The sequence below is a fragment of the Pezoporus flaviventris genome, unplaced genomic scaffold (assembly GCF_033815535.1).
Source record: "Pezoporus flaviventris isolate CSIRO_AGI_PZ_B2104156 unplaced genomic scaffold, CSIRO_AGI_Pfla_v1 ptg000020l, whole genome shotgun sequence".
NCBI lineage: Eukaryota > Metazoa > Chordata > Aves > Psittaciformes > Psittacidae > Pezoporus > Pezoporus flaviventris.
The window spans coordinates 1,913,288-1,941,029 of NW_026892568.1; the positions used below are offsets into that span (position 1 = coordinate 1,913,288).

A 27,742-nucleotide genomic window follows, 5' to 3' on the forward strand; every position below is an offset into this window, starting at 1 on the left:
GTCATGGTTAAACTTCAAAAGGCAGGGGGGCTGGAACTAGATGATCTTAAGGTCCTTTCTAAGCCTAACTATTCTGATTATGAATACATATCAGTATGCCTAACCTGCAGGCAATCTTTCAGTCCCACAACCAACACTCCATGTTCACACTGGTATTATCTCTGAAATCAGCATCCAAGGAGAGTGCTGTGAAGCAGAGGCAACCATTCACATGATGCAGCTCTCAAGTTTCCACACTTCCAAGATGCTTCTCAGGTTAGTAATCCATTAGTTAATTTGGTTCTTCGTTATCAACTTGACTTCATTTACGGGCAACTGAATTGTCCAGTATGCCGTGAGTGCCACTTCTGCCACTCACCACACCAGCCTACACAAAATATATCTGAAGGTCAGCTTTCCTTCCCTTTGCGCGTAAATGCCATTTGACAATTAGATTCAGGCACTCGAAGCAGAACATCTCAAAGCAATTACTACATTTCTCAGGTAGCTAAAGTATTCTTTGTTTTGGTTGGGTGTCTGTTTCAGAACTGGATGTTTGCTGGAGCCCTGCTGAAATGCACCACAAGTTCCAACTTACTGCTCTATTTAAACAGTTTAAATCAGTCTATTCCTCCCCAAGAAACAACTAAAGAAATATGCAGTAAAACAAGGCAAGGAAAAATCTGCTTTAAAAATGGTTTAGAAGTTCTGAAGCGTAAACAGAGACTGATACAGCAAAACAGAACTGTAGTTGGAACTACTGAAAGGAAATATTAAGAGTGGAAGAACTGAGCTCATGCCGCTTTGTAGGTGGGCTGAAGGAGCTTTGTGCTGCAGAAATGACAATACAAAAAGAACCTGGTGTAAATGTAAATCCACACAAAAACATTGATAAGAGAACTTTAAGATTAAGACTAAACATATCGCTGCTATAAATTACAAATTCAATCCTTTACCAGGCATTACCCAAACTGATGCCACGTCACTTCCATGACCAAGTACCCTCCTTACGCAAGTGTTTTATGGGCTGTTTCAGCTGCATAGCTCTCAAGCCTGTATCGCACAATAATTTGTCTACTTTTCTTTCTGGTTTTCCATTTCCACTTCACAACAGTACCGAATTTGACTTTCTTGTCTCCACCCAAATGTTTCCTGAATGCTTCCCAACCCTGAAATTATACTACAATACAGAAAACTCACTATCAGTGGGCCAAAACAAGCATTCATATGAACACTCCCCATGCTAAAAGATGATAAAAAGAGTAAAACACTGTTTCTCGAAAAGAAGAAAAACAGATAACACATTGAATAATTTCATCTGGCCACTATGAAAATAGGTGTTGCCACCTGTAAGCCTGGGAAACGGTTTGAAAGAGGCAGAGGTACAAAGGATCACAACAGGGAAACAAAAATATTTTCTATGTAGACTTTTTCCCCTTCCATTCCCCATCACATAAACTGTGCCCACTCTAAATTGCATCTTTATACAAAGCACAGAAATGCGCAGCAAGAACAGGATCTGACCTACATCTGTGTGAGCAGGTGTCCCTCCTCCCCTCCACTTGAAGGAGCAAACCGACTGACCTGTTGCTCGTATCTCTGCTTGAGCTCCTCCAATTGCCAGGAGAATTCTTTGGATTGCTTTTCCCGGAGCGATTTTGATCTGCTTAGATCTGCTTCAACCTTTTCCATCTACATGGTAAAAGAAAGGGAATATTTAATTTTTTGTTTTAAAAAGGCATAGCTTGAAACCGTTCTGATGTTTCTACAGTTGTTCACAGACCATCAAAGCAGAATACAACTTGCTGAGAATGATAATGACGCTATTTGTGTGTAGTGGAAATGAATATTCAGTTCCTACAGGATTATTAGTTATTTAAGGACACAGTGACCACCTATACAATGCCACTCCCTGATTGCAAAATACTGGCTCTGTTTTTCACTCAACAGTGGGAAACATCCCATCAAAATTAAGTGAATGTTTTTTTCTAGTCATATTTAAGACTCAAATATATTTCACTCAAAATTACATTGCCTGTGGAAATTCAAGGGAAATCTTGTGAGTCAGTGCACGAACTCCACATTTAAAGTAAGTTTACATTAAATCAGTAAAATAACTTAAAAGAGAATTATTTGGCTGCAAGTAAAGTTCTCTGAAGATAGTCATCGCCTGTGAATAATGAGTCCCACCAATTCCAGCACACAGCATCAAGGAAGCAATTTCATAACTCAATTAACAAAGGCTTTTGTATCAAAAGCACAACCGCAGATGCACATCAGGCATGGTTCCAGAGGAAAATACATATATACACATATAAATATATATATGCACACAGAAGGTACTATGCAGCCATGCATACTCATCAATGACTTTTCGATCTAGGTCCCAACACAAGCAGCAAATAAACCATCTCCCTAAAAATGGGAGCGAAGGGGTGTAGCTGTCAGGACCAGTGCAGCCACAAGTCCTTCTGCTGTACCAAAAGAATAAAAGCCCAAATTCCTGAACCACAAGCCAAAAGCCTGTTTGGCCCCAGGGAGTGCTCAGTCTTCCACAGATGTCTTTGCCAATCGGCCTGGACATCACTTCTAAGCCAGGGAAAGAGGAGTACTTGGAATGGGAAAAGCATTATATTGGAAAACACTGCAGCAAGAGAAAGCTACAGGACAAGGAATAGTTGGCCAGATAGAAAGCTGAAAAATAGAATAGAAAGGAACAAGTTACCCTTCCAGTAGCTTCTGAACCTCACTGCTACTATGTGCTAATAAGAAAAGGGACTTCAATGAATATTTTAGGACTAATTTCTTCTGCACCCAAACTTACTCAAACTGCATGGCCATGCCCATATTTTATTGAGACCAATAAAGAAAGAAATCCAGGAAATACTAGACCTAAAGTCCCATGGCACAGTCATTGTCTTTCTTTTGTCTAATTATTACTAGAAAAAATGTACATTTTGGAGTTTATAATGTACCACTCACCTGTCAGTGGGCATCAGGTGACTCTTAAGAATCTCAGCTTGACAAAATAGGAAGCAGATGGCAAAAAAAAATACCAGAGCTGAACTAGTGAATCAAATATTGATTACAAGAACTGAAAATGCCAGGCCCCATCCTTCTTATCTCCATTATTAACTTCACCACACGCCAAAACATTGTTTTAGAAGCCCAATATTTCTAGAGTAGTTAAAAGCAGTGTTGCTATAGCTACCACGGCTTCTGCATTAGGAGTAACACATTCCACCTAACAAAAAAAAAGAAAACAGAATTTGCCACTACGTTACAGTCTAATGGATGATTTATCTAAAGAGGATGTGTGTGCAGAAGAATGAGAAAGGACAAAGCTATGAAGACGGCTTCAGTAGTGTTTCTTTGATGTATTTCCTTGAAGCTCAGCTCCTGTAGAACAGAACTGCTCAATCGTACAATATCACTGACTGCTTCTAGATTTTAGCATTCAAGTAGGGAGAGAATAAAGCCATGGCTGATTCATGGAGTACAAGAAAATTTGCTTTCAAAACTTCCCAGAACACAGCAATATTCTAAAAGAAATTTGCAGTCACTTTTAAATAAGAATTGACTTTAAGTTTTCCTAATTCTTTTGCACATCTTTGTGGTTTGGACTGGTTTTATTCACTGGCCTTTTTTTAAAGTGAATAAACTATTATTAGTCTTTCTAAAATTAGACTATATCCCTTTTGGAGCAGAAGAAAGACATTACTTTAAGTCATCGTGAAGAGCTTGGAGGAGAGTCTCAGAGCAGACAATGTCAGATGAGAACTGTAGGATTTGTTGTGTTGCCCATGGATCTAGTGTGCAGAACAAATCTTGGGTTTATAAATTCGTTCTTGCTTGTTTTGTATTTCCAAATGCTATTATTTGCTGTCTGCACAGATCTTAAAAATATCAGCAATGTGTTATTCAATGTCTCACTTCTGTTGAAGATTTTCAGGAAGAAAAAACTTCATAAGAACGAGAAGGGAATTTGTTAAACTATAACCCAACATTGTTAGAAATCCATTACAGCATCAGACTGCAGCATCCTACTGTCAACAGCAAGGTGTGGTGGCTACAGGTGAGATTGGAGAACTGAGCACATGGTCAGGAAGAACAAGGTTGAGTTATGCACTGAGATTTTGACCATCTGAGTAAGTTCAGGGAATATTCCCTTCTCTTCCCTTCTTTTTGATCACTTGTTGCTTTTTCTTTATTTCACTCATTGCACTGCATATGTAATATCCCAGGAGCAATGGCTTAACTATTATTTATTCCATCAGGAACTTAAACCACTAAAATCTTTATATAGAAATATGTGCTACTAATTTTCAGGACTAGAAAATGGGATTTTTCTGCCCTGCGCACAGGACTGCCAGCAGCCACAATGGCTCTGCCCCTGTTTAGGCTCAAACTGATTACAAGACCTCATTAACGGAAGACAGAGTCCTCCCAAAAAGAGTAGGAAGAGACACGCATTTAAGTGGAAAATTACAACCGTTGTTCCGCAGGGGTGTATAAACTAACACTTTATACTCTCACTCCTGAAAAATCCCTAATCAGTATCATAACCGCAGCTATCTTTATAACAATGACAATTCTGGCTTTGTTAGAAAGATGAAACATCCGCTAACATCCCTTTCTGACTTGCTAGCAAAGACACTACATTGTGAAAGATTTTGATGTCGCACTCTCAAGTGAAGCATGTTTCTGGCATTATAAGATCAGAATATGCTATCCTACTGAGACAGAGTTTCAGAAAGGCTGGCATTGTGACCTCCTCACCTGCTGTTTCATTTCAGCATAGACTTTTTCTGACTTCAGCTCCACCTGCCGCTTAAACTCCTCCAGGGCAGCATCTGCCTGCTGGGCCTGCAGCCTCTGTACCTCTGTCACCCGAGTCAGCTGCTCCTCCTTCTCCCTAGAAAGTCACAGAAAATTTTCAGAGTTCAAGTATCAAATAAAAGAACAAGTGTGCGAGTGTAAAAGAGAGGCCTTTAACCCGATCAGTTTAAAATAGTATTCAGATTTCAATTTCCTGTCCCAGCTTCTGCCAAACTTCCCTTTGCAAGACTTTGAAGAAGGGAATAGAAGGCTGGAGTTATTTTCGCTTTCTCTGATTGAATTTCGCACGCCTAAACACGGCGTTCGGGGCTTCCGACAATACCTCCGGCTTCAGAGTCTGCGTTGACTTGAATGGTTCAGTGCCTGCTGGGTAACCCCCTTTTTTAGGCTCACCTTTAGAAGTGCATTGCCCCCCCCCCCCCATTTAAATTAATTCCTTTTAGCATCATCATCATCTCCCATTAAAAACAAACACAAAATTATCCCAGTGCCATCTTTGCTCAGACAAGATGCAGGATTATTCACTGCTTGACATATATCAAAATGCAAAGCAGGGTAACGTGTGGCATATAGTACCTTCTTAATCTATTAGAAACCCATAATGCTGTAATGCCTATTCAGCCTTTAAAGTAACGACAGATGTTAAATCTTTATGCAGTGATATTTCATATTAACAGCCTATATTATCTGACATATTAGACTTGAGACATCAGTGTGGGTTTCTTAAGACATCCAGTTTATCAATAGTAATGCATGTATAACATTTTACGTACATGCACATATATATCTACGACACATATAGAGACATATATATACAAACATCTGAAAAATGGACACAGTCACCACATTGGCACATCACAGGTAAAAATCGTGATAGCCTGTAAATATTTAAGGAATCCCATTGTGATTCCTCACATAGAAAACAATGAGGCAGCGATATTAACTTTCTACTACACGTTTCTATTACCGCAGGTCAGTGGAGTTGCCTGACTTTGAGTCAAAACACAAGGGAACCCAATGGTGGTATGGACAATGCTGGTTTGGTACAGAAGGCACACTCAAGCAGACCTGTGGTTGACATTTCCATTTTACAGGCAGTGAAGTACCTCATGCTGAATTTCCCATTTTGACAGAAATTATTTCCATATAAAACAAAGAATCTGACACACAAGAGATGGAAAAGACCTGTTAATTCATCTAGTCTGTCACCCTGCCAGCACTGAACCAGCTATTACAGCACTGAGCAAGCCTTTTATAAAGGTCAGGAAGCTGCCAAGCCCAAAGTTACAGCATTCACATCCTCTTCTGTGGTTTTCATACTAGACTTAGACAATGGGACAAAGAACATAATCCTCCATCTTCACAAGGCGTCTACTTGCAGTGTAGGAAAGCGGGGCAATTCTGTTAGCAAAGAGATCAAAGAGATGCCACAAGCCCTGAGTGAGGATCTTACTGTTTACTTTTAGAGCTTTTTCATCATGTGTATTTGAAAAAAATACTTGATTTTGGTACCTTACTCGCAGCTGACGGAATAACCGAGACCGGAGGAGACTGCTGCTTTCCTTTTAGAAAAAGGGAAATACCTTTCTTACTCAGCAGAAACTGGGGCAAAACAGAACAAAATCCTGCACCACGGTTTTGGTGATAATTGTTCAGGGGTTTGGGGTTTGCATTCATAGAACACCATGAACAAATTTTCTTCAAATATGGCATCCATCACTCCTATACAGACATGCTTTTTCTCTACTGCCTCAGCAATGCTATTTTCTTAACTCCATTGAGGGGAAGCATATCTGTATATTAATTTACTATATTCTCCACTCATTTACAAGACAGTAAAAATTACACAGCAAAAATCCAACACCACTAAAATCAACATTTTTTTTCTCCCCGTCTAAATTCAACTGGAAGAATGACCATTTAGGATTTAAATTTCTACTTTATAGGCCCCAAAAGTTCAAAATTGCAAGTATAAAAATCCTCAGACATTTCTCAGCATGGGCACACCAAAGATGCCCCCAGAGCTAAAAATGAGATGAGCTATCCGGTGAGTTAGTTATGCAGCAGCTCCAGCTGCAAAGGCGTCTGGCTCAATTATCCCCCTGAAACCCATGTACCAGGGAGCTGCTGAACACAGACACGTTTAGGTTTGATACCGAATTACACCGAGCACATCGTTCCCATCTCCAACAAAATCTACCACAGGAAAGACTATAGAAACTGGTTCAGCCTCTTATAAGACCTGTGTAGAGCTCAACATCCTGAAAGAGAAGATGGGATCAGGTTCACCTGCGGAGCACTGTCCGCATGTGTTACCTTGGAGGGAACACAGAGGAAAACCTCAGCCTCTCCTCCCCAGCATCCTTAATTCAGTTATGGACACTGGGCAACAAACCTCCCTCCCCACAAACTACAGCTAATACTTCCAACTCCACACTGGAAACAAAACCTAAAACCTGAAGCTTGTTCAAGAATATTCACGCTGGTGTCAAGAGACCTTGGAACATGTTTGGTTGAGTCAGACAGAAATGCAACAAATGTAAATGTAAAAGGACAATATGTCGTCCGCGTGCTGTTAGTGAGCCTCTGAATTTATGCATCTTCTTCCTTAGGAATATATTTTTATTTGGAAATATTATGATGCAAACCTTGAGGAATCTGGTTTTATGCACCTTCCTTTAAGGACTTAATCCCATGAATAAATGCAACATCTCATTATAACCAGGAATAAAACTTCACTTTTTAAGGATGTGGGAGCTCTACTTTCTGTGCAGTCAAGATTTGTACAGAAGCTTAGAAACCACGTACAACAATGGACCGCAGCTCACAAATGTAAGAAAAGCTTTACTTTTTTTCCCCCAAGATACTCAGCCATGTGCCTTGCATGAAGCACTAAAATATTCACTTTGAAGATTATTTTTTTTCAGTTGGACTAGTTGTGGGGCTGAATACAATACAATTACATCACTCAAATCCCCTCAAGCTGAGCCGGCTTGAATATAAAAATAGGGTGAATTTACTCTTTGGCCCCAATTTAAAAAGCAGCAAATTCCCTTTGTTTCAGTGTATAAAGGATATGGCAACAGAATGAGCAATCTTGCACAGCACAAACCATCGCAGTGGAAGTTGACTGTGAAGTCCAGAATTGCAATTTCAGAGAGCAGCACTCTGAAGTGTACTGATAAATGGAAAATATAAACATCTTACATACTTCCTCTTCATGCTTAATCATAAATATTTTCCTTGCTTCATAGAATGCCTTCCAAGAGATAACAACTAAACACAGTAAGCCATTACAGCACTGCGAGTCAAGTTAATGAAACGCAGGGCAGCGCAGCGATTTACAGGAGAGGTTAAATAAACTCAAGATGTCGCAGCAAATGTAGTATGAACCAGCGTTGCTACTCACAGGGTCCTCACTGCTCCCACTATGAAAACAAGGGTTCACCAACAGCCCACAAGAGCAGGGGATGCACCTGCCTTGGTCTCAGCCTCTTTCAACAAGTTAAAACACTTCAGGTTGCATGTAAGCACACACATGCACAAAACGTGTACGTCCCCGAGCTACATGTGGACAACTTCTGTGGACGGAGGTCCACATCCCATTAGCAAATGCACATCCAGGCTCCCTGCTTGTAGTTTAAAGAGCTTTTGAATGATACTAAAAACAACTAACCATGAAACTCCCGAGGTTTCCTTGTAAAAATCATACCAGGCTTTAACTCATGAATATGCAAATTCTTTGCCAGGTTTTCCAGTGCTGCTGGCAACAGTGAAAGCCCGCTCATGTCCAAGCAGACTGTTGTTTGTATTGGAGCACAAAAGCAAAGCTTTTCTGGTGAGGATAAGGATCATTTCTAAGGTAAGGATGCATTTTGTCACTGAAGAAACTTCTGGAGCTTGTTTTCTGATGGACTCTACATGAGCAAGAGGCTTCAGCTCTTGTCTGTCACTGCTTAGGCTGACTCTGGGTTTATCCCTGTACATAACAATTAATCTTGCTCTATAAAGTTGAAGTATAGGCAAAGAAATGGCTGAGCCTTCAGCCCCACCGATGAAGTGATCTTCAAACAGTGATCTGCTTCAGGAGGCCAGGCTCTCCTGCAGAGTACCCTGACGATCCTGCATTACGTATATGCACTGATCCTACGCATTTAGATCTGCTGCAGTAACACACGTCTTTGCCCCTTCCCTCCTCTGCTTCCCACATATTAATACTCCTGAGGGAAAATTGCTCACTAGCCCCCAAACTGCAAACTATTCACTTGCTGGGAGGCAGCTGAAGGTGTATCTTGCTGGGTTTGTTTCTAAACAGCTTTCTGCTTCATTTGTTGACACAAGAAATGAAAAACTGACTTTTTAAAAAGTCTGTGTTGAAGCAAAATCAGTTATCGCCATTTATGTAGTCCACTTAGATTTAAAAGAACCCAAAACTATATAGACATGTGCTCCCAAGGGAGAATACGACTTGATAAACAACATCATATGCAGCAAGTCAAGTAGCTAAAAACACAACCTTCATCCAAACATACACACTCTTCCAATGCACAAGCAAAATGGTGACAGTTAAGCACCAGCTTCATGTGTAAACTACATATTGTGCCTAAATGTACCCATCTTAGCTGTGGTTAGAGTATCTTACACAGAGGCAGTTATTACTAGCAAGCAATGAGGAACAACAAGGGCTCTCCTACAATGCCAGCACCCAAACATATGGAGTATGTGCAGAACACTTCTTTTTGGTGTGGAGAGGAAGAAAGACAGTGTGAAGTCATTCAAGCGGAATGATAACTAAACCAAAGCCAGATCAAAGGAACAAAGAAGAAAGACTGAAATGTGAAGCTGAAATATTTATTGCCTTCAAAACATCATCCCTATCCTGTTTGGGCCTTTAATATTTTGAAGTTGTTAGAAAGCATTCGAACTTGTTTCATTATTTCAAAGAAATAAAGGCAAATACATGAAGTAGGGAACAATTTTATCTTTCAGACCCTGATTTTGAGTATAAGATGAGCTCGTCTTTATGAGAAAAAGCACAAATCCACAGTTTACAGTTTGCATAATTTGACATCAAAGAGCTGGTCTGCATTCTTTCCAGTAAGCTATAATGATATTTACAATGCAATTATTAAACTATATGCTTATGTTTGAAATAAATCATGAGATAACATTAATGAAACCACTACTTAAAGCCACTAATGAATATAGAGTAAATAATATTCCACGTGTGTAGTTTCACACTTCTGTGAAGTAAGAAGAATAATGCACTACCTTCAAAATTAATGGGTGGCAAATTAACTAGACATTGGTTAAACACACTAATAATTATTATAACTATTTCTCATTATAATAATGACAGGGTACTGTTGTGCTAGGTGATATGCAAACAGAATAAAAACAGCAACTGCAGAATGATGAATGAGATGTGGGTTAAAAGGCTGGGTGAGTGATGTAAATGTGGCTGGAAAGGAAAACGTTATGATTTTGCTCAGCGCTGCAGAAACTGTTACCAAGATTTAGATATACCACATATATGAAAGGCCACAGAGGCTCAGTTATCAAGAGAGGAGGATTAGAACAGAGACTAATAGCCATGGCTTTCACATGATGAGATGAGCTAAATCACAACAAGGAGAACATAGGGGGAGAGAGACAGGTATAGATGATGGCTCAGAAAGGAGGAGACAAGATGGTAATTAAAAGGTGGATCGGAAAGCAGCACATTTACTGAAATAGATTCATGAGATACCCAGAGAAGAGGTGCAAAGAAGGAAAAGAGAGGGATCAGAGAGCACTACCCTGGCACAGAAAGCTGGAGGGTGACTAAAATAAACCATCTGAAGGGCAAACTATGGGAGAGATCACCAGGCAGAAGAGATCCAGGCAAGAAGAATCACTTCACACTAACGAAAACCAGCCCAAGATGAGTGACAGAGCCAACAGCAGCTGCAAATCAAAGACAAAGACGTTGAAATAAGACCAGTGAGATTGTTAAGGAGGTACAAGGCTACAGTCTTCATTCTGTCATTCTATATATTTAAGGTAACTATTCTTATGGCTAAAATAATTGTATTGTTATAGTTTAGGTTTCAGAATAATAATATCCAAGCTGTAATGGACAATACAGTAACTCAGTGCTGAGGAATGATGGGTTACTACTGAGCTTACCACCTCTTTCTAGGAGGCTGGCATGGCCTTGAAATGTACTGCACTGAAGCTAAAAGATACTCTAATGTGAAAGGGCAGCCTTTTGGAGCAATGAGGGAACAATTCCAATTAACTAAAGCCCCTAACTACATTAATTATTAGGATAGAGATTTACAGCAGTTAACCTAAGTTTTACAGCATGATACACTGCTGCCGTTCATCTCACAAGGCAATACTTTTCATTTCATGAAGCTATACATTCCATCGAGCCATTTTCCTAGCTGGTATCATTAAGAAGATGTCAAAAGACATCTCTATAACCATCTTGAGGGACTTAACGATCCCATAGACATGGATTAAAAATCAACTGTTACTTTTCTTGGTACCGCTGGGGCTTTCCTTTGAATACATATTTCATTATTGCCAGGAGGTCTCCAGAGAAACTGGTGAAAGAAAATGAAAGGCTGTAAATAGTTAATAGAACACTTTATTTGTTCTTTTAAGTGAGACTATTAAATAAAGCTACCGCATTTTTTGGTCCTCTGTTCATGCTTTACGTCGTGCCCCCCGGAGCGAGGGTTATGTCAGCATGGTCACCACTGCTCAAGGAATGTTTACAATATGCTGGAAACTTTGACTGGTTTTGCCCTAAAAGGTTTCAGATGCTGGAGCCGAGCACCAAGTGGAGAACAGCCGGGTGTTTTTCCACTGATTCTTACAGGAGGGGGAAAGAAAACCCAACCAAAACCACACAACCCTGCTTTAAAGAGTAAAACGACATCCACATTCCTCAGCCACTTAACGCTACCCCTGGTTTCAAATCACAAAGTTTGCTTTCTTCATCATGCTGCAACTGTTCTAACGAGACAACACTGAGCGTGTTACTGAAAGAGAAGGATGAACACAACGAACATGAGCATAAGCTCTTAACAGTGTTCTTTATTGCAACATTTGGAATTAAAGACAATGCCGTCTCATATTTCTTTAAGTATTTCCGGCTTTAAATAGTAATAGCTTTTCCATTCCTACAAGAATTCCTCCACACACAAATACCTCATTTTCAAGGAAAAATGGAAGTAACTAAAGGACAAAACAGCTTCACTTGAGCAATTATCCTAAAAATATTAACAACGGCAATTCTTCAGAATTTGGATGCAGCTTCGAGGAACAAGGAAGGAAAAAAATACATTAATGAATTAGCTTGTGGTTCAAGCTATGACTCCATTTAGTTATTGTTGTATTGATGATTATCAGGCAGTTGTATTTTTCACTGTGCACAGCCTTTATGACACACATGACTACAAGAAGTCCATATGATACAACCCATGCAATAGGATTCTGCAGAAGCAGCTGCTTAAAAATAAAGCTCTCAAAGGCTTTGGTTTAACCAAATTCCCCAGGTCCACTGTAAATCTCAGGGTTTCAAAAATATAACTTCCGTACATTCCGAAAAGTCCAAATTTATTAAAAATGTTGGGATCCAACAATTATGCAGCTCTAAGCAGCAAAACAAAGTGAAGTTTTATTCACTTCTACTTATTCTACCTCCTTCTGCCATCTATCTTCACACTTTATCCTTGCCTTCATCTGTTTCCGTCTTTACTAGCTCAGAAGCATCATATGCACCATTTATTTCTCTCAAATTCACATACCCTTACTTCTTTTAAATTGCCCCTTTTACGATCTAAACCTCCCGTGGTGCAACTTGAGACCGCTTCCTATTGTCCTGTCACTTGTTAGCTGGGAGAAGATACAGACCCTCTCCTGGCTCCATCCTCCTCTCAGGCAGTTGTAGGGAGCGATAAGGCCCCCCCAAGCCTCCTCTTCTCCAGACTGAACCCCCCAGGTCCCTCAGCCGTTCCCCATCACACTTGTGCTCCAGGCCCTGCACCAGCTCCACTGCCCTTCCCTGGCCCTGCTCCAGGACCTCAATGTCTCTCTTGTAGTGGGGGGCCCAGAACTGAGCACAGGATTCGAGGTGCGGCCTCACCAGTGCTGTGAAAGCTGTATTTTTAGGAACTGCTGTAAAAATACAAACCCAGTTAATAGACAGAAGCAGCTTTGCTGGTTTCTGGGAAGTTTCGCCCTTCTTTCTTCCCCAGAAGCGTTTGAAACAAGTTCAGATGAGGAGCAACGGGGAAAAGGAGGGGTGCTGCCAGTTTCTTATGGAAACAAACAATTTTATTAAGTGACTTTAGATAAAGCAGCTGCTAAACATTTGCTCTATCTCATCACCACTTGCAAAGGGCTCAGAGTTGGCTCCATGGGCTGGTTTAAAAGGCAAAGATTGAGAGGAAGAAGGCTGTGAAGTATTTAACTGTAGATAGTGTGCACGCACCCCTCGATGCTTCAGTGTTCCACTACAACATCTGCACCTGCAGATGTAGCATTTAATTTCATTTCTCCTAAGAGGGCTTTTTGAAAAGGTGTTTCCTTCAATGACACTACAGACTAGAGGAGTAAGAACCCAGGAAAGCTGTATTTCAGTAGCATACATGAATGAACACTTCATTACAACACATGCAAACCAAAAAGCGTTAAATCAGATTCCATCATTATTCCCAGCATGTTAGAACCATCACAACCACCATCCTGAGCAACCACCAGCAGCAGCAAGGTCTGTACTTCCCTGCAGGTGACAGAGAAGAGCCTCAACTCTTACATATGTTTATAATTTAGTCCAAAATCTCCATCTCAAGATGGACAAACCTTATACTTCTAGGCAGTCATAAAGGGATTATGGACTCCAGAATGGAAGTGGCAAAGCTAAACCACATTACCACTGAGGTGGTCTAAATATATACTGTATTAACATTTCAAAGCCTATTTATTTCTACAACCAAATCCTCCCTTCTTTACTGTTTCATCTCTAGTTTTATATATTATTACTAATAGCATATAAATGGACTTCAAACTAACTGCTGTAAACCAAATGTTTCCTCCTGTACACCTGATATCCTCCCTGCTGTAGGTCAGGCTGGCAGCTATACCTCGACCACTGATGGTGCACATAAGTGTTAATAATGTACATGGACATTCTGCTCTTTCTTGGGATTGTAAAAGAGATTTTTACCTCTGATCTTAAGCAACAATGGTCTAAGTCTTTCTGTTAATCAGCAAATAAAGGAGGCCAGCCTTAAAGTACGCACACTTCTGCTGCCTGCAAATAATGCCACAGAACTGTGATACTTCCATGGGAAGCGTTGGGATCATTGCTGTGAACACCACCCCAACATTAATTTCTGAATGTTTAAATTGTGAATGCAACAGAGACTTCTCTCCAGGATACTTCCTGAACATGCACTGTCATTGCTGGTTCATGAAACTACTGCTGTTTTCACAATGACAAGGAAGACTGTTCTCTGTGCCTTACAATGCTATTTTGGAACCCAAAGAAACAGTAAAAAAGGAAAGGTATTATTCTCATGAAAATAGAACCTTCAATATGCCTTCAACCCATTCTATAGTCAGAGGGCTGGAGTTCATCTTCTATATTTTGAAGGCTAATAGCACCAAAGGTCAGTTTTTAATGCAACAACTGTTGAAGAGAGACATTTAATATTGTGATCAACATCAAACCGAATAAGGCATCAGCAGCTCAGAACGTCTGCAGCTTTTTATGACAAGTTAAATGCCACTTTTGTATAGTAATCAAGACAGATATTTACTAAAACCTGCTACTTATAGACACAGCAGGTGTCTTGATAGCCAGAGAAGAGGCAAAGCAAGTCTAAACTGAAGGGAGCTTACCCACTGAGACATTTTAAGCTTGATGGAATTATTGCTAAGTGATAAACACCACAGTCTAACCTGATTTTTATTCTTGACACAATTCTTTACTGTCAAAAGCAGCCCTTTGTTAGGTCTTTAGGAAAACTGCATAAATCTTCTGCCGGCAAAACAACTATTGGGAACAACACTCAAGGTTGGATCAGGTAAGTAAAGTTGTTTCACAGATGATCATTGAAATGGAAACAAGAGTAAAAATGGTTAAAGAGCCTTTAACATACATGTCCTTGCCTTGCTTTTAAACCACATCAACACCATACCTATTTCCAGTTCCTTAAATATAGCCGCAAGTCTCTAAGCGCCTACACTTCAATTCTTCCCTAAAATGGGAAATACTTCCCTACAGCCCAGTAAACAAAGTTATGAAAAATCAGATATTAAAAATATGAGCAAAATAAACATATTTAATAAACAGGTGTCCAAATTTCACAGAGCAGGACACAACAGATCACGCTGAGAGCCACTCCAGGTACCAGTGCTGTATAATGTCAACTAGGGCTTCTCTTTCTCTTCCATGCAATTTCTTCAGCAACAAACGGGTACAGGGTTTCTTTTTCTTACTGTCTTTTCCTGTTGTACTCAACCCAGTCTGCACAATTGCAATGAATCACACACATTGTAATGTAACTACACCTCTTCATTTCCTACACCCCTAACTTGAAGTAGGAGAACCACAGAGATGTAGCCTATTTGTAACCCGCATTAAAACTCTCATTGCACATTTTATGCAACCAAACTAGAGAGATCAGAGAAACAACCTCCCCCCCCCCCCCCATTACACAGGAACTTTTTTAGGAACACTTTGTTAGCACATAAATACAGTTTAAATGACACTCTAGAAAAATCCTCGCAGCACTTCTAGTAACTTGCGTTATTAGGCACTGCCCATGACATGCACTGCTCAACTAAAGAGGAAATTTATACCTACAAGTCACCCCCAACAGTCATGAGGATTAGAGCAATTCTGTCACAAAAGATGTGTTTTTGACAGCTATTTCTACCATAAACTTCAGAAGAAGAAAGAGAAACCCTTCCATCAACTATGGAAACCACTACTCTGCATTAAAACTCTGGCAACACTGGGGGTCTTCTGAAGTGAAAGATACTTTCAGAAACAGGGATTTTACTATTCCACACGATGTCTCAAATCACTTTCATTACGCATCTGTGTGGCGATGTTTGAAACTGCAACAGCACTGTTTGCTGTCACACCACTGGAAAATAATGATAATTAACAAAAAAAACAACCCACTAAAATACCTGCCACTTCCCCTTCTATGTGCTTGCAGCTGACTAGCTGCTCCAGATAGAATCCTGTGGCCATTTCAGAATCAAAGTGCATTCAGATCAAAGTGGTTTATGAGAAATCACTGATGCACCTACTGGGTTCTGAGCTGCAATTCCACAAGGCATCGTTTCTATTGAAGATGGTGAACCATATTTTCACCCACGTCAAGGAAGATAAGGTTGTTTTATTTTCACCCATGTCAAGGAAGAGAAGGTTGTGTTCTAAAGGTTTACTGTGTCTGCCTCAGCTTGTAATTACTTAATTCCATTCCCCAAACAGGGAAAGAAATACAGCGAAACAAAGCACTTTCACATAAAGCATTAGATCTTATGAATTCATATTCATAGCAAAAGGACTAATTTCGTAGTAATGGGGAAAAAAGAAGCCATAAGGAAGTCATCCATTTCTGACACAAAAATATTACACCTGTTATCTATTACCTATATCCTATATAAGCACATATAAAATCATAATATTGTCCAGAACTCTTGGTACTAAATTAATGACTTGGTTTCCAGAAAGTGTGCCTTGCAGGATTAGCAGTTCCCCTGTACTGGGCACATGAGTCTCTTCTTAAGTCCTGTGCACTGACAGATCAGAACTGTACAGATGCAAGACCCCAGGGGTTCTGCACCAGAGCTGAAATGTGAAAGAACCAGCCAGCTGAATATACTCTGGGCTTAGACTACGGCACTACACCTCTATAAATACAGTATTTTTCATCTTCAGGAACACAAATTCACCCTGATGATTCTTCCAACTTCTGTCTCCATCCAGGCAAAAATACATGAAGCTATTTTTTACCTATTCAATTACAAAATGATTACTTATTAGCATTACTAATTCCATTACTAATCTTAAAACTAATCCCAAATCACTGCTAGAAAAACAACCAAAAGAACAGTAGCATAGATTCACTATTAACAAATCTCCAAAATTAAAACATTTTCCATTTTAAATTATGAGAGTGATATATCATTTAATATCAGAAATCACTACAGTATTTCCAACACCTTGAATCAGTAAAATAAAGTAAGCATAAGAGTGCCATAGGACAGGGAAGCAGAGATGGGAAAGTACTCTACAATATGAGTGGAAGTAGTTCATATTAGAAGACACTTTGAAAACTGGGAATACACATTAATCACTTGCTGCAGGAAACATTCTAGACACAGCTTTAACCCATCACGAAGTCTCCAGGACTGACCCATCCCCAGTTTTGGCCAAAGGACCCACTCACACCAAGCACAAGGGCTGGCCTCTGCCAACATCATCTTCATTTGTGGGCCCTGAAGCATCCACCAGGAAACTGGGCTCTTGGAACTCGAGTCTTTCAAATCCTTACTCTAACCCATACATTAAACCTAAGCTTACTTACATCTCGGGAGTATCTGAAATGCATGTGGACCTCCTCAGCTGTCTACAACAGCTTCTCAGTGCAGTGCTAGTAACTAAAACTAAGTTCAAATCCACAGCGCACGAACACACTTCACAGCTACTTGACTGATGAGGAGTAGAACCACGTTCACTCTGCACTGAGAGCACCCACATGAGGAATAAATTCTGAGCAGCCAATGGACTGCAAAGTCAGACTTATTGTATTAACTTAAGTGCAAACTGACATGTTATTTGAAAGATGTGGAAGGTAATTTATGTGACTATTATCAATGAATCAGACATTAAAATACTAAAAGATTAAGTTCAGCTGATAACGATTCAATTTCCCTAAAATTATAAATAATTGTCAGTGTAAAGAATTTACAGATTAAAAGCTAGAGATTTTATTAATGTCTGCAGTGATTTAAGATAGCCTCTATTTATGCCAAATACCTAAGAGATTATAAAATAAAGGAATACAGACTTCAGCCCCGTGACTTTTATTGAATAAAAGTATCTTCACAGTGCCTCTATCAGCCTAGATAAGATACAGCCTAATACTCAACTGAATAGTTCTAGCAAATCACTTCTGGTTCCTCTCAGAATAATCTGTTTTCCCTAAAAATTATTTCTGTAACTTTGAATTTAAACTGGCTGAACATATGGAAATAATATTTTACATAATCGAGAATGGAAGCAGCATAACAAGAGTGGATCTTGTTGTTAGTGCATCTTCTGTATGTAAACCACTCCTCTGCTCAGAAAACATCAGGCTTGTTGTGTCCCGATTAGATTTTTAATGCACAAGGTCAGCACAAGAGCTGTTCCAAGTTACTTAATGAAAAGTGTCTTCTCTTTGCTGCACAACATTTTTGAGCCTGAGCCACATTTGAAACACAAGTTTTCACACACAAAGTGGGATATCGAAGAGGAAAAAATCTACATTAAAGGTCTAATTTATGGAAATAAAAACCAACCCCCGCCCAAACATAACATACTAAACCAAATTAAAATGTAACTTAAATAAATACCTCTTTAAAATTTCCCTTCCTCTAAAATCATCCAAAGCATCAAGTCTTTAGCTTGGATTCTTTGCCTGTTCTGTATCTACTCTCAGTCAAAGCTGGCTTCATTCATCTGACAAGGCAAGACCCACTGACACCACCAACTCCCATTCTGTTTTACTCCTGCCACTTGAAAGCCCATAAATCTGGGTGCCTCGGTTCTTGCTTTACTCTGTTAATTTTTATGGCTGACTAGAACCCTGAAGATGCAGCTTTACGATGGGACAATAACCCAGACAAATCACAGGCAGGCAGTTACATGAGACAGAGCACAAGTTTAGTTAATAAATTTGATTAAAAAGTTGGGGATGGTTCAACAATTATTCCATATTCACTTACTTCAACGTCTCCTCCAGTTTGCGAATTTTCTTCTGAGCATCCCCTCTTTCTTTATCAAGATCATTCCGGATGCCATGAATCTACCATTGAAAGGAAAAAACCCCATATTTTAGCTAAAACACAGATCTGAAAACAAAGTTATTTTAAATTATAAAAGCCTATTTATTGTGATATTTCTTCTGCACGGATGCAGACAACCATGTATATATTCCTAACATAAAATGCAAGAATAAGAATTAACAGAGATGAAGTATGAAAATACAGCAAATACAATTGTTTTTCTTGTCAAAGTGAGTATTATCCTCTACAATAAAAAAATACCAATAAAGACATAAAACAGATACATCCAGGAAAGCACATAGAAAAATGCCTAAAATAATGACGTGTATTCCTTATGGTGCAGAGTTCCTACCTACCAATTTGTGAATACCCAAAGCAAAGTACTTTTTATCCATTGTTTCCACAATAAGAGTATCAAACGTAATGGCAGTAATTAACTTTACTTTAGAGTCATACTCAAGCATTAACTATCTGAGGGTAGATACTCTAAGGAAAGTAACACTTCGAGGAAAAGTGGTTTACTACTAATGAAGTCCTGCCCCACTGAAATCAAACCAGAGTGCTGGAATCATTATAGAAAGCCTTTAATTCTGTGTAGTCAGAAGTGTAAGAGTACAGTCATCCAATGCAAAACCAAATGTAGAGATGCTTTGCTATGAGCAGCTCCCTGTAGGTGTTTATTACACAGAAGTTTGAACACTTGGTTTGAAAGAGCTTTCAGCCCCATGGCTGCCTATCAGAGTAAAGAAGGTACTGCCAAACCTGGTATAGTCCTATGCATTCAACAGCTGGCTCGAGAAGGGCTCTCAGGAGTAACGTGTCCCTGTTCTTATCCTTAGCTCAGTGTTTGGAAAACAAGTGGTAGATTATTTATAAAAAGCAGGTGTTTCCTTGGCTTGTAAAACCATTTAGTTTAACTGGTTCCTGATACAGCAGATAAGGACACTGAATCAAAGAGTGACATTTAGGGTTACTACCTAGTTTTTGTTTGATGTTTAAATATCCTAGCAGGCAATAGCCACTGTAGACTAATAAAGATTATTAGATAATGGGCAGGTTCTTAAGCGAACAGATTGCACCAGAGACTTCACTACTCCTTTACTTGAGGGCAAGCTTGTTTTAGTATTTTATGGGCCAATCCATATTATTTTATGGATTTATATCCCTAGATTCTTCCCATGTATTTTTTTCTCCTCCTTTCTCAAAGATTTGCTTTAGAAAACACAGTTACATCCCAGTTACAACTCAGAACCTGTCCTTACTGGTGGAGAAGGATCACTGACATGCTCTTAGCCCATGCTATGTACCATCCTCCCAAATGATCCTCAAACCTCATTCAAGATTCACACAGGACAGGCAGCACTGCAGCAGGTAGCATGGATGCCCCCACCTCACTGCCCAGAATTGTGAAGTTTAATAGTCTAGATGTGAGCAATTTGATAGCATTTCGACTTGGTGCCTGCAAATATTACCAGTCACTTTTAGTCTGTACTTATCTGCAGTGGAAGCGATGTATTGCAATAAACCAATGTCTACTAAACTACAATAGCTAGAGGATATCAAAATTATACTACTATATCTTTATTTTGACCTGCAATATTGTTAAATCCTAGGCTTTTAGTGAGCCAACACTCATAAAAAAACATGACTTGTCTAAAAAGACAAATGAAGGCTAAGATCAGAACAAAACATATCTTGGAATGAAAAAGTATTTGAATTCAAGTAAGCAGAAGGCACTAACTCAAACCAAAATCTCACAATTCATGCTGCAAATGCTATTACCAAATGATGAGTAATGATCACAATTTGTTATTTTATGTTATAAAATTACATTTGGAAATGATATGTTTGCATAACATCCTTTCAATTAAACAGGCAGCCAACGCACCCTCTCACGCACGAGTTCTATGTCACTAAAATGGAAGGTTAATTTGAAACCCATTGATGTTTAAAGTCTAAAAGAGTACACAGTATTTGCAAAGTGCATTAAGATGAAGTGGGTTTGATGAAAATTACATTTCTCAGTTTCAGCTTCTGATGTTAAAACAATGCACATTGACAATACTTAGAGAACACATTCAAATCAGGGAGAAGCATGGAATAAAGATATATTGTGGAAAAAGAAGTATGGAAGAACACAGGAACACCCACAACAGGGCAGGCTAAGTTCAATGTAGTTCATCATCTTTCCTCTAGCAGCAGTTACCAGCTGCCAACAGAAGAGTACAAACAGGCCAGGCTCACAGTGGCACATCTTTGGGAAGGCTCTCCCAGCCTCCAGTGCTTGACAGCAGACTCCCAGCCTCAGAGGCGCTATCTCTGTCCTTAAAGAGCTGTACTTCAAATCCTCCTTGAACTTTGCCGATTATTTTTCCAACCCATGTAAAACGTTTAGATGTCAAAATTTACTTCTTGAGGCATTCCAGAATTTCAACCTTTAGCCTTTGTATACCAAAAATAATTGGAAATATGGCTAAGATGGTGTATTTTCCTGATAACGTTACCTGTTTTTCATACACACGCTCCAAGTGAAGTTTCTCCTGTTGAAGCTTGTATTCTTGATCCTGCAAGGGAAGAGATACGATTTGTCTATTTAGAATACACATTTTCCTTTCATTTCAGTCATCATTTAACACACACGTATTTGCTATTGTACAGAACAATCAATACAAATTCAAGAGCCACTTTATATCATTAAAGACTTTTGACATACAAATTAAAACAACAGCAAAAATATCCACATGTAACAAAACTATCTTAAAAGTCATGATTCATGTTTTCTAAAGAGAAACAGCAACTCGCTCTCCTGAACTATTAAAATGCCATTCTGTACTACATCAACTGTGAAACGAAAGGCATAGGAGGAAAAGTAGATGCCAAACTCAAACAGGATGGATACATGATATGGATGTTTAACTCATTATCCTGAGATAGAAGGATTCATTTAAAAGCCTATAGGAAGAAGGAATATTGAAGTGAACTGTTAAATAGCAACAAAAATTTAAACTATTTTGAGACTTACTTTAAAACTGTTTAAAGTTTAGGAGAAAAAAAAGGTATATGCAATTCTTTGATATGCTTCTCTATAAAATCTATATACCTCTATATTGATTTAATATGCGCATGGAGACCTCATAGCAGCCTTCTAGTATCTGAAAGGGGCGTACAGGGATGCTGGGGAGGGACTCTTCACTAGGGACTGTAGTGATAGGACAAGGGGTAACAAGTTCAACCTTAAACAGGGGAAGTTTAGATTGGATATAAGGAAGAAGTTCTTTACTGTGAGGGTGGTGAGGCACTGGAATGGGTTGCCCAGGGAAGTTGTGAATGCTCCATCCCTGGCAGTGTTCAAGGCCAGGTTGGACAGAGCCTTGGGTGCCATGGTTTAGTGTGAGGTGTCCCTGCCCATGGCGGGGGGGGTGGAACTGGATGATCTTAAGGTCCTTTCCAACCCTAACTATTCTGTGATTCTACTCAACGAATTACAACAAGTAGTTAAAAAGTTCTCTGCTTTTACCCATAGAGTGATGTCTTAGTCATACTTTTTATATCAACTTTTAAGCATGAGGTGGCACTTTATCTATTTCTTTGAATTAAATACATGAATATGCATGTTATATATAAGTGAATTTTAGTAAGGCCATTTAAACATTCAAATCACTGGGACAAGTAAAAATAGCTGGTCATTCCTGAGGAAGAAATTCAGGACTCACCCTCATCTGTTGCTGTCTTTGATGTTCTGAATCTTGTAGCTGCTGTTTTAATAGAGCCACACTACGCTGTAATTCTTCAATCACATCGGATGCCTGCAGGGATTTAACAAAACCAGGAATTTGTGTTGCATTCCTCATTGGCCTCACAGATACATCTTTAATGAGTTTACATTTATTTCTCAAAGGTGCCTGGAAACTGGAAAAAAATATCAAATTGGGAAAAAAACACATGTACGAGTTTACAGCTCTGGATATGTCACTTGTGTCTGTCTGGTTAACTTAGAAATGTGAACAAAACCACTAGAAATAGACAATAATAAAACACCCTTGGCACTAACAATTGGAATTTAAAGGGAGTAAAGTAGCATCAAAGCTCCCAGAGTTCCAGTAAATAAATGCAAAAGGCCCCATCTGTCCTATGGCTCTGAGGATTGGCAGATTTAAAACATGAGCCTTTTCTACAAGCATTTACCTTGAAAATTGCATTAAATATATACCATATATCTACCTGTGCATATTGGTAGATATCTGGACTTTCTAAAGAAGTACACAAACAAAATCAGTGTATTAATTGTCCCTTATCTGAATCAGCTATGGAAATACCACCCGTATGTACGTACACACACGCCACAATTTTCAGACAACTTCAGATGATTTTTCAGTCAAATTTGGGAATGAAAAAGTAAATCACAATTTGTTTTTAAACTTATGCCCATGAATAACTTTGGGAACTGAAGAGTTCCTTGGATTTATTCATAAGCATCACATTTCTATTGAAGAGACCACTTCAACAACATTTTAATGCCTGTTACATGTGGAAGCATACCTTAGCTGCAGAGAGAGCATGTTCCTGCTTTATAAAATTTATATCAACATCATATTTACTTTGTAGTTGCTGAATGTTCTTCTCGTATTCCTGTATAATATGGTCCTTGTCTTTCTGAAGGGAGCTGTGCCTACAAGTAGTAAGCAAACAGAATATGGAAATTGCCTTCATATTTTGGCATTTTACCTGCTCAGTATCAATTCTACAGAGTATGCGAGTCTGCCTGCACCACGTGCTTGTTGTAGCAGAATGAAACGCTTAGAAATAACGGAAGGATAACATCCTCCTTCCAGTGGTCACTTGGGTCAGTTCCCAAATGAGTTTTACATCAATTAATACAATGTTAAAACCAGCAACAGCCAACGAATTACCTTGCTTTTGCTTCCTGAAGTTCAGAGCACAGCACCTGGTAACGCTGCTCTGCATCAGCCTTTTCCTGAGATAACTTTTGACGCTGTAAATTACTATTTTCAGCCTCCACAGTCAACTGCTGGACACGAGCCTCCAGTTCTTTGACAGTCTGGTTCTGAAAGAACAGGTTGAGAAAACACCAGAATAAATTAGGGGATGCTCCCGATGTTATTCAGTAGCCTAAAGCAACAAGGTTCTTTGGTGGTCCAGAGACACAAGAGTTACAACAGCAGAAGTGTCATCAATCACGACCGTAAATGCTATGTTGTATATAAATCTTCAAAATACAGAGGCCTGCTCCCCCCTGCAAAGTAACAAATCTTCCTCCCCGAGCAAAAGAATGTGTGGAATTGATTTCTATATTTCTACTCTTTTAAAATGGGAGACAAAACAGACGTTTCTAAGGGAAACCGCAACGGATGCACAGAAAGCGTTTTTAGACCTCCCATGAACCACAGAGCGTGTTATCACTAGCACACCCTAGCACAACCTGCATGTGGGAAGGGGTATTTGGGGAAAAATCCATATATATATAAGATTTTACTGATTGTTATGGTAATGAGCAGCTATAAAAGTCAGCTAGAAACATATCAAACTGTATAGCAATCAGTGAAATCTGTAGCTCTTTCATGCTGAAATATTCTTCAAAGTACTCCTACAACCATCATATGTTTACAGACATACAAATATATATATATATCTCTCTTAAATTCCTAAACTAAAACAAGGAGCAATGCACTAGGGTTGCTAAAGAACGATAGATTTTTATGTGCACACTTGGGAAAAACCACATCCAAGGATGTAAATGAAAAGATACTGTAATGCCTGCTATAGATTTGGAGGCTATAAGAAGGTTGTAACACAAATGCTGCATTAACAGTGCAAATGCTACCTAGCTGTGTTTGAAATCAATTAACAAATATTAACTATATCCACTGATCATCTTGTAAGGTAAGTGCACTGCCTCCATTTCATTACTAGAAAAGGAAGCGTTGTGCACAATCTGTATCAGGACTGAGAGTGCATTCCTCAAGTGTCTGCTGGTTTACCTTTCCCTAAGCTACTTCTCCCCATCATTTGTTTAATTACAGTGATTTCCTTACAATGATTTACAAACATCTATTAAAATGTGCATTTTTTCCCCAGAACTTCACCTGTAACATAAACAATTTCAACATGAGCAGAATGAGGACAGGCAGGTAGCATGAGGTTACTGCTTCCCATTCTTCCCTACATTTATGTTAATAAGCATGGAAGTGAAAGAACTCCAGAGCTGGAGTCAAAAACTAAGATGCAGCCGCCCTTCCAGGATGTGTCATAGTTATTTTTACATCAACAAAGGTCCAAAGGGAAGTGGAACAGTGTTGTCACCCTCTGTTAAAGTAAAACCAAAACGCAGACATCTGCCATCTTGAGCCAGCATCTCAATTGTCACACAGAATCACAGAATGGTTTGGGTTGGGAAGGACCTTGAGATCACCCAGTTCCAACCCCCAGTAAGCACGGGACAGTTAAATGAGCCTGGGCTAATGCAAGAACCTCACACAGCCAGAACGGTGACCTGAACTTCACCAACTGGCTTAAGATACTTCAGAAACAGTGCAGCAAAGTTTTCCATCACTGTAAAGCTGGCTGCATGGTGGGGGTTTGGCTGGGATTTTTTTGTGGTTTGGGGGCTTTTTTTGTGTATTTTGGGGGTGAGGGTTTGTTTGAGGGGTTTTTTTTTAGAATGAATTAAAAAAAAACAAGCAGGCAAGAAAAGTTATACCTAACACGTTACCAAACATCATAATTCCTTCCCAGCCCTCAAGGAAGTTAATGTTCATGTTCAATGCACAACCCCCTGCTTATCAGTCCTATGGTATTAAATAGTTCAGGCAATTTCAGTTGCTAACAGCACTGGCATTCTCAACAATGTGAAACTCTGAACAAGGGAACTCAAATACCAACAAAACCACCAAAACTCAGCAGAGAGAAAGAAAGAGAAGAGAGAAAAAAGAAAACTAATTTCCAGTGACAGACTCATCTTTCATCTTAAGCCCTGCCTTGAACTCTACCTTGTTTAATTATTAAATCAGAAGCTGCTCAGCAAGATCTGTCTACTTTTGATGGTTCTTAAATTCAGTCTTGCTGACAGACTGTGTCCATTTTCCCTCTGTATTTACTGCTACCTATGCCATGATCTGAATGCTAATTCTTAAATACAACATTCATTAATAAAGAAATAAGTTTTGTTTGACATTGTCTTTCCGCTCATCCCATCTTCTTCCTACCTCATCCTCATAAAAAGTACAGGATGCTTTCTTGAGGATACCTGTTAATTTTTTGCCTTTTTACAACATTTATATACCAGACACAAAATCCTGCTCACATGTTTCTAATTATTCAAGGAAAGAAATGCAATAAATTGGAATAATGCAATAATTATTAAAATATGGTTTATTTGCTCTTTAATCTACCAGAAGCATTTGATCACTCAAAGAGGAGGTCATAGTAAAAAGTCACATGTACTTACAAAAACAGACGTACTATCTACATCCTTATTTATAACTTGAATCAAAGGCAGTAAGAAATGCTAGTCCTTCAGCACAAACACATATCTGAGCAGCATTCACTTGAAGGGCTGTACTTCAATGAGTTTCACCTGGGAGAAAATCCATGGTTGGACCAGCTTCCAGGCCACTGTTCTCTCCCAACAGAGAACAACTGCACTGCACTATCAAAACCACTTTTCAGCCCAACAGCACTTACATACACAAGTGCACGAAATGTGCACATTGCACAAGACACTTGCTATTGTGACATATTCATGAGTAACTTACAGTTGACTTTATCTGTTCCAAATAATCTTCCTCCATCTTGTCAAGACGAGTGTTGGTGTCCTCCAGCAGCTCCTGCATATTTTCTGTGTGCTTCTTCCGGATATTGAACTTCTCCTTTTCCATTTCAGCCACTGCACTGTGAAGCTGCATCACAAAAAAGGTTAGGAAATAAGTGGTATATAAAACCAGCATTCATAAATATCGCATTATTATAGTATAGAAACAGAATAACTGAGAAGCAGAGGCCACATTTCCGACTTCTACAACAAAACTAGATCACTGTCTCACTAAATAGGTCCACTATGACCCTGTAAAGCAGTTATTCAGGAGTATGAGCAAGTCACAGAATCACAGAATAGCTTGGGTGGGAAGGGACCTTCAAAGGTCACCTAGTCCGTACACGCTGCGATGAGCAGGGACATCTTCCACTAGATTAGGTTGCTCAGAACCACATCCAGCCTGGCCTTGAATGTCATTTAAACGTGTAAGTAATTTTCAAATGCATAACAATCCACACAGAATGCTAAACCACATTTTTGCCACTCTGATACACTACTTGCTTGCATATTTTAAACTGAACACCAGTGGGTGTTGCACAAAATTAATGACTTTCTATTACAGAAACACTAATACTTTCCCCACTTACTTACATTGGTGGTTTATCTGCCTCTCCATTTGTAAAAAGCTGGAGAGCTCTGGCTATCTACTTGTCTAATAAAAGGACTATTTTTGTCATTATTAATGCTTGATTTATATCCTAAACACCAGTGGCCTCTCTTTCTAGTTAAGCAGCCTTAAATCGAAGTCTTCTGTCTACACAATAGTAAAGAATAATGTCACGTGCAATTAGCATACAAAACTTGTCTGGGGCATTGGTTGTGTAACAGCTACTGGGTATTTCCCAAGTTTCTAACAAGTCCATTTTGGGGTTGAAGGAAAAAACTGCAACATAGACTCTAAAAGCATCTTTCTAAATGCACTGCTAAAGTCAGGTTAATTTGCACAAATATAGAGGTTTCTGTCCAACATATGGAGAAGCAGAAAGTTATTCATTACCCTGCCTACTGCCAGAGCAAAGGATTTTTATC

General features: G+C 39.2%; 1 protein-coding gene across 5 annotated transcripts in view; it reads right to left on the minus strand.

Annotated features, from left to right (window-relative positions):
* CEP112 (centrosomal protein 112) overlaps positions 1-27,742 on the minus strand; it is a 185,029-nt gene that overhangs the window by 123,034 nt on the left and 34,253 nt on the right. For all 5 annotated transcript variants that reach the window (XR_009743708.1, XR_009743709.1, XM_061455255.1 and 2 more), the window contains exons 11-18: positions 26,655-26,798; positions 23,793-23,947; positions 23,422-23,551; positions 22,596-22,688; positions 21,387-21,446; positions 18,823-18,902; positions 4,759-4,894; positions 1,564-1,671 (exon numbers count right to left, since the gene is read on the minus strand). Coding sequence is in view for 3 of the 5 variants with exons in the window: in XM_061455255.1 (XP_061311239.1) it covers positions 1,564-1,671; positions 4,759-4,894; positions 18,823-18,902; positions 21,387-21,446; positions 22,596-22,688; positions 23,422-23,551; positions 23,793-23,947; positions 26,655-26,798 (906 nt within the window). In the remaining 2 variants the exon portion in view is untranslated. The remainder of the gene's footprint in view (positions 1-1,563; positions 1,672-4,758; positions 4,895-18,822; positions 18,903-21,386; positions 21,447-22,595; positions 22,689-23,421; positions 23,552-23,792; positions 23,948-26,654; positions 26,799-27,742) is intronic.